Below are 7,489 nucleotides of genomic sequence, written 5' to 3'. Positions count from 1 at the left end.
AAACTCTTTTCAAAATTTAAAATTTAAAAACATTTTTCAAAACTCATAACCAAACAAATTTTCTCTTTTCAAAATTCAACTCATAATTTTACACTTAAATCACATTTAAATCATAATTCTAAAACTAAATTAGAGTTTCCAAGTTGTATTATCTATAAATACCTCTCCATGCTCTTGCAGCTCTTCATCCCTCAATCCTATTACTGTCTTTCATAACTTTCTATTCTATTAATAACAAACAAGCCTACAATGACATTCTTGCCCAATACACTTCCCAACCACTTTCTTTCTTTCTCACCCCTTTTACTCTGCCTCATCATCCTTGCATTCCCCACTTTTTTTGATTATGCTGCTTTTGCTTCTTCCTTAACTGGAAAACAAGCAACTGAACCCACGGCTCTCTTGACGTGGAAAGCTACCCTTCACAACCAAACTCAAACTCTTCTATCCTCCTGGGTTGGAGCCAACCATTGCAGTTGGCTTGGAATTCGTTGCAATAAGGCCGGTAGAGTTGCCCATATAAACCTTCACAGTTATGGTTTGAAAGGTACTCTTTCTAATCTTAATTTCTCATGCTTCCCTCATCTCCTCAAACTTCGACTTTTTAACAACTCACTTTATGGGACCATCCCCTCTCACATTGCTAGCCTTTGGAGACTCACCTACCTTAGCTTGTCTCTCAACAATCTCTCTGGAACAATTTCGACCGAAATAGGCCAACTAACTAATCTAAGGTTCTTGTACCTGAATAGAAACCCAATCGGTGGCTCCATCCCTCAACAAATGGGATTGCTCAGCTCTCTCAATGAGCTTGGCTTGTATACTAACAATCTCACGGGTTCAATCCCTTCTTCAATTGGAAACTTGGGCAACTTAACCATTTTGTACCTTTATGACAACCAACTTTCTGGATCAATCCCTCCAGAAATTGGGATGCTAAGGTCTCTCGTTGATCTCGAACTCTCAATGAACAACCTCACGGGTTCAATCCCTGCATCTATAGGGAACTTGGGCAACTTAACCACTCTGCACCTTTTTGACAACCAACTTTCTGGATCAATCCCTGAAGAAGTTGGGATGCTGAGGTCTCTCGTTGGTCTCGAACTCGAAATGAACAACCTCACTGGTTCAATCCCTGCATCTATAGGAAACTTAGGCATGTTAACCACTTTGTTCCTCAATCGAAATATGCTTTCAGGACTCATTCCTTCGACAATTGGAAACTTGACAAAGTTGAATACATTAGATTTAAGTCTAAATCCATTATCAGGCTCCATTCCTTCAGAGATAGGAAATTTAAAACAACTTGGTTATTTGTCATTCGTTGATAACCAACTCACTGGCTCTATTCCTCCAAGATTGAACAATCTTACACATTTGAAATGGTTTCAGATAGGTTACAACAAGCTCATTGGTCATTTACCAGAAAACCTATGCTCTAGTGGATTACTTACACGTTTTGCTGCAGATGATAACAATCTCACAGGTTCCATCCCAAAAAGCTTGAAAAATTGCCATAGCCTACATAGAGTCAGGCTTGAAGGAAACCAACTGTCGGGCAATATATCAGAAGATTTTGGCATATACCCAAACTTGGATTACATTGATTTGAGCCGCAACAATTTCTACGGTGAGCTATCTAAAAAATGGGGAAAATGCCACAATATAACCAGTCTCAAAATGTCTAGGAATAATATTTCTGGTGAGATACCACCTGAATTGGTAGAGGCAACTCAACTATCTGTCATTGACCTTTCTTCGAATCATTTAGTTGGAGAGATCTCATTGAAATTAGGAAGGTTGGTTTCATTGTTCGACCTTAGGCTGAATGATAACCAACTATCAGGCAACATTCCTCTAGAACTCGGCAAACTGTCGAATCTTAGGTTTCTTAACTTGGGAGCAAATAATCTAAGTGGTTCAATCCCTAGAGCACTAGGAGAGTGCAAGAAACTTTGGAACTTGAATTTGAGCAATAATAGATTTGGGGAAAGCATTCCTATTGAAATAGGCCAGATCAACACTCTTCAAAGTCTTGATCTTGGTAATAACTTGCTAATTGGTAAGATACCACAACAGATTGGAGAATTGCAAAGCTTAGAAACGTTGAATCTCTCCCACAATGAGTTCTTTGGTTCTATACCATCATCTTTCAATAAAATGGTAAGTCTTACTTCAATTGATGTGTCATACAATCAGTTAGAGGGTCCTTTGCCTGACATCAAGGCCTTCCAAGAGGCTCCATTCGAGGCACTCAAAGGTAATAAAGGTTTATGTGGTAATGCTACTGGTCTGAAGGCTTGCTTGACAAAATTGAACAACGGGGATGTTGAAAAAAAAGGCAAGAAAGTTATGTTACTAACTATACTTCTTGTTTTTGGAATTTTGTTTCTTTTGCTAATGGTTCTTGGCATTTTCATGGCTTTTCGTAAGAAAGTGACGAACACAAAAAACGAGCAGTCACGAGTAAACCATGATAATGTTTTTGCAATATGGAGCTATGATGGAAAAATGGTCTATGAAAACATCATTGAAGTCACTGAGAACTTCAGTGCCAAATATTGTGTTGGAGAGGGAGGATGTGGTACCGTTTATAGAGCTAACCTACCAAATGGTCAAGTAGTTGCAGTGAAGAAACTTCATGCAACACTTGATGATGACTCGGCTAATCTAAAAGGGTTTACAAGTGAGATCCGCACATTAACTGAGATTCGGCATCACAACATTGTAAAGCTGTACGGTTATTGTTCACACCCAAGGCACTCGTTTTTGGTTTATGAGTTCTTGGAAGGGGGAAGCTTGGGAAAGGTGTTGAGTATGGACGATGATATAGTAGTCTTTGATTGGATTCAGAGAGTGAACACTGTTAAAGGTGTGGCAAATGCTCTGTCTTATATGCACCATGATTGTTTTCAACCAATCATCCATCGAGACATATCAAGCAAGAATGTTTTGTTTGATTTCGAGTATGTGGCTCACATATCTGATTTTGGCACGGCTAGATTTATGAATCTCAACTCATCCAATTGGACTTCATTTGTTGGGACCTTTGGTTATGCTGCTCCTGGTATATATTTTTCTATTGCAATGATTTATTTCCAATTAAATTACCCATGTAGTATTTGTTCATTTTAACTTACTAATGATGACAAATTGCTAGATTTAAGCTTGTTATTCCATTTGTTTCTAATATGCATACCTCTAAATTCTCATGTATGATGAAAAGCCATTTTAGATGAAAAATATGCACTGAAGTAAGTAAATAGAGTTGCAGATGTGTTAGCTAATTGGGGTTGTGATAATAATTCTTGTCTCTCTACTTTTTAAGAGCCTTGTAGATTGGTTAAGCCTGTTGTGGCTTTAGACAGGTTCGGTACTTTGTATATATATACATTCAAGTTTGTTAGTGTTGATTCTTTTTTGGACCAAATTACACTGTATCCCTATACTTTACACCATTTATTACTTTGCCCCTTCACTTTTAAATTTTTTGAGTCAGCCCCTAGACTTCAAGTCCAGTTTCAATTGGGCCTAAGCATATAACATTTTCTTAAAATGAGATTTTGGTAAAAATACAAGTTAATAAGGAATAAAGTGAGATTTTGATAAAAGTGCAGGGGTGCTAATTGTAATTAATTCTATCAAATGACTAATCTTTGTTAGTTTTTGAAACAAGGTTATACAAATGGGCCCAATTCCAATTTGACTCGAAGTCTAGAGGGTTGACTAAAACAATTAAAAGGTCAGAAGGTAAGGTGAGATTAAATGTAAAATATAAGGATGTAAAGTGTAATTTACCCATTTTTTTGCATGAATATTTTTTTTCTTCTATTTCTTGAGAGATAAGGCTCATTACCCCTCTCGATTTTAGATTATTAATAAATTTCTCCTTATGTCGTCAAGGTTTACCAAAAAGTAAAAAATAAAAACTCTTTTTTGCAAGACATGGAATATTTTCTCTTTGTTTAACGTTCATTTAAGAAAATGATTATTTTAGCAGGATTCTATGTGTTTCCTTTATTTTGGTGTTTATGGTTATAGTTGAGACTTTGGCCCGCTCTAATGACCTACCACTTGTGCAGGGATGGGTCGAGGGGGTTGGCAGGGCGACCGCCACCCCAAAATTTTGAAATAACTCCTTAAATATAGTGGTATTAGTTATCAATATTTATAAATTATATACGCTCACCCCTCCAAGATTTTATTGATTTTCTTTATGTCGATTTGCAGTGCTGTGTTTCAATCGTTACTCTTCTAACTCTAGGTTTCCTTTCTCTCTTTGCCTCTTATTCTTCCTGTTTGTTTCGGTTCTCCTCTTCTCTTCTTGTTCTTCTCTTTCCTCAATTTTTTCCTATCTTTATTGTTATTTAAATTCTGCCCAGAACTCAATTTCCATTTTCACTTTTTCTTCCTCTTCTCCATCTCTATTTTAAAACAACTTATACTTTCAATTCTTCCTCCTTTTCTTATTTCTGTATTTAAATTTTGTCTTTCTTTATTCTTCTTCTTCTTCTTCTTTGACTTAATTACATTCGATGGAAGTCGTACTTGCCAACAAAGAGATCACATTACCATTGAGCATTTTCGAGTTGACATTTTACAATTACATGCGATACTCAATTACAAGAATTAAAAAAACTGATCTAACAAAAATGATTGATTTTTCAAAATTAAAGATATTTGCAAGCTTGCATGTAAATTTAATTTACATTTGAAATTCCAGTTAAAAAATTAGACATTCTGAATTTCAAAAATTATTAATAATATTTCAGTTGTGCCAAAGTGTTTGTAAAGCAAAAAAGTCTATAATTTATCCTCTTGTCAATAGATTGAATCGTCATCTTTTAACTTTACCTATGTCTATAGTGACTACAAAATGCGCATTTTTGTTAGGGAAAATTATCCAAACTAAGCAACACACATAGTATTTTTTTCTCCTTGATTATAAGTTCGCCCCCTATGATTAAAATCATGCATTCATCCTTGCACTTGTGAACAGTCCTTCAAAAGCCACTATATATAGTTCTTTGCTTCAAAAACTTATATTTCTACTGTTAACATTTGGTAGTGAGCAAACTTTCATTAATTCTTTATTTCTCTCAAATTGTTTAGGTTGGTCATCAAATCAGAAAGACTAATAACACTTGAAAGACTTTAGTTAATATTGGTGACTAACAATCTTATTGATGTCTTGAAAATCATGTACGGAAAGGTAGGTAGTTGCTTCAATGAACTAACTATCCTATTTTAAGATATTCATGGTTCTCAAGTTTTCATATTCTGAAATTTCAGCATTGGCATTCATCAAGCATTTATATAATTTCCTTCTTTTGGAACCCTAAACTATTCGCATCCTTTATCAATGAATTCCAAGCAATTTAATCAATGTCTGGAAATGGACCAGGAGCATTTTTGTTTTCTTTTCCACCCTTTCATTATTTAACTGTTTTCTGTTGTTGGGCATTTTTAATTTTGGGCAGAACTTGCTTATACAATGGAAGTGAATGAGAAGTGCGATGTTTATAGTTTTGGGGTGCTAGCATTGGAAGTGATTATGGGGAAGCATCCGGGTGATCTAATCTCTTCTTTATTGTCATCCTCGTCCTCATCATCAACATCAACTGCGCAAAGGATATTTTTGAAGGACATCTTGGACCAATGTCTCCTACCGCCGAGGAATCAAGTGGCAGAGCAAATAGTTGTTGTTGCGAAACTAGCATTTGCATGTCTACACACCACTCCACTGTCTCGGCCAACCATGCAACAAGTTGCTACAATACTATCAAAGCAAAGGCCAACACTGCAAAATCAATTCTACACGATTACATTAGGACAACTCTTTGACATCAACTGCACGAGCTCTTGAGTATTTATTTTCCCTTTTATTCTTGGATTGCATTATGTTCTTGCTTTCAATTGTCTTCTTATACCATTCAATTTCACCCTGTTTCCAGTCTATTTTGCTACTCTTTTATTCTAATTACCATTTTACAAACTTTTATATGCCTAATTTAAAAGTATCAATCCTCTATAATTTCCATCATAGTTAGAGACACAATAATGTGTCTTGAATTCTGCAGTAGCTCACTTGTTGTATTACATATATCTTGGCTCTCGAACAACAAGTAGGCTCTGTGGTCAGCGTAATCCAACCATGAATAAGAGAAACACTCGAGCTCTGGCCATCTTGCATGCTATCAACATGTACGACGTTGTATAATATCCTGTCTTCTTATTTTTGTATTTCCAGGCAGCTGGTGAACAAGATTTTCCATGGGAACTTGGCTCCACTGTTATTGGACATCTACGACTTTAGTCCTGAGTTCCAAAAGCCAAGAGAACCAAGCTTGTTTTTCGACAAATGCAAGGATTCAACTGAGTCTTCATTGGTCATCTCAACCAGAGGGCAATCATCTAATTTTTCGGTGGGTTTGTTTGTCCTATTTTATGTGTTTTGTTTTGATTTTGCTTCTAGCAGGGTAGTGGTGTGGTGTGGTGTGGTGTGGTGTGGTGTGTTGCTTTCATTTTTTAGGATTCTCTCCTATACTAGACTTAGGTGGTGTTTTTCATTCGATCTCTCTATTCCTGTGGTTCACTTGTGATTGCTTTGTATATGAAATGAAGTTCATGAATCACACCTATGATATTTAACAAGCATTCAAGGTTGGAACCAATTTTCATAGGATGGATAATTCCTTGATCATTTCATAAACTCTTTCCTCTTTCCACTCATTCTCTCGAATAAACAAAGAAATGCTAAATCTTTGTAAGTCCCTAAACCTCAGAAAGGGCTTTTAGTTTATAATCTAATCTTCAATTTGTAGCAGTGTAGGCATGGTGCTGGGGCTTGAGCTTTTGCTCTGTTTCCTCTGTTATGCTTCTTTTTTGTATAGCCATATTGAAACCTCTCCAATTCTGGTTTGTTGTGGGATTGCTCATGATTAATCACGCATAGGGTCCAACATAGTTGGGATGCTATGTTTTTGATAATGATGCAGTGTGTGTTCTCACTTTTTGTAAGTTTCTTGATCTACTTCGGATTAATAAAATCTTTGCTTTTGGCTTATCAAAAAAAAGAAAAAGAAAAAAGGCTTTTGGTTGCAAAAAAATGTCAATTCAAACACATTGTAAAACATCCTCACTATATAGAAACATTTACTAGAAAGTCAATTTCAAGCATCCAAATCATTCCTTCAACATTGATCTGCAAAAGCTTTAAGCCTTTTGCCTAGCCCAATCTCTAGACATCAGTCTCAAACATGTGCACATGTAGGTCTAACACACAAAGCAAACTGATACAAATGAACTCATAACCATTCACATGACCACTTTTGTCAACAAAGAAGTGTTGTTGAATTATTACCAGAAAAATGAGCAAAGTCAAGATATCTTGACTTGCTTAAGAAGTTTACTGTATTTAAGATGAACATTTTAGAAAATATACATAAGCAAATTCTAAATTCATAGACAACATATTAGTAGATCGAAT

At 35.8% G+C, this 7,489-nt stretch overlaps 1 protein-coding gene across 1 annotated transcript; it reads left to right on the top strand.

Moving 5' to 3' along the window:
* The first annotated feature begins 224 nt into the window (after nucleotides 1-224).
* Nucleotides 225-7,146, top strand: LOC114273343 (uncharacterized). Its single transcript, XM_082874478.1, has 3 exons — nucleotides 225-3,067; nucleotides 5,481-5,866; nucleotides 6,251-7,146. Exons 1-2 carry the CDS (start codon nucleotides 250-252, stop codon nucleotides 5,864-5,866), a joined length of 3,204 nt encoding a protein of 1,067 aa, XP_082730604.1. The 5' UTR covers nucleotides 225-249; the 3' UTR covers nucleotides 6,251-7,146.
* The last annotated feature ends 343 nt before the right edge of the window (nucleotides 7,147-7,489 follow it).

The sequence above is a fragment of the Camellia sinensis genome, chromosome 6 (assembly GCF_055761805.1).
Source record: "Camellia sinensis isolate YWXY chromosome 6, ASM5576180v1, whole genome shotgun sequence".
Lineage (NCBI taxonomy): Eukaryota > Viridiplantae > Streptophyta > Magnoliopsida > Ericales > Theaceae > Camellia > Camellia sinensis.
This window is presented reverse-complemented; position numbering and strand designations above follow the sequence as displayed.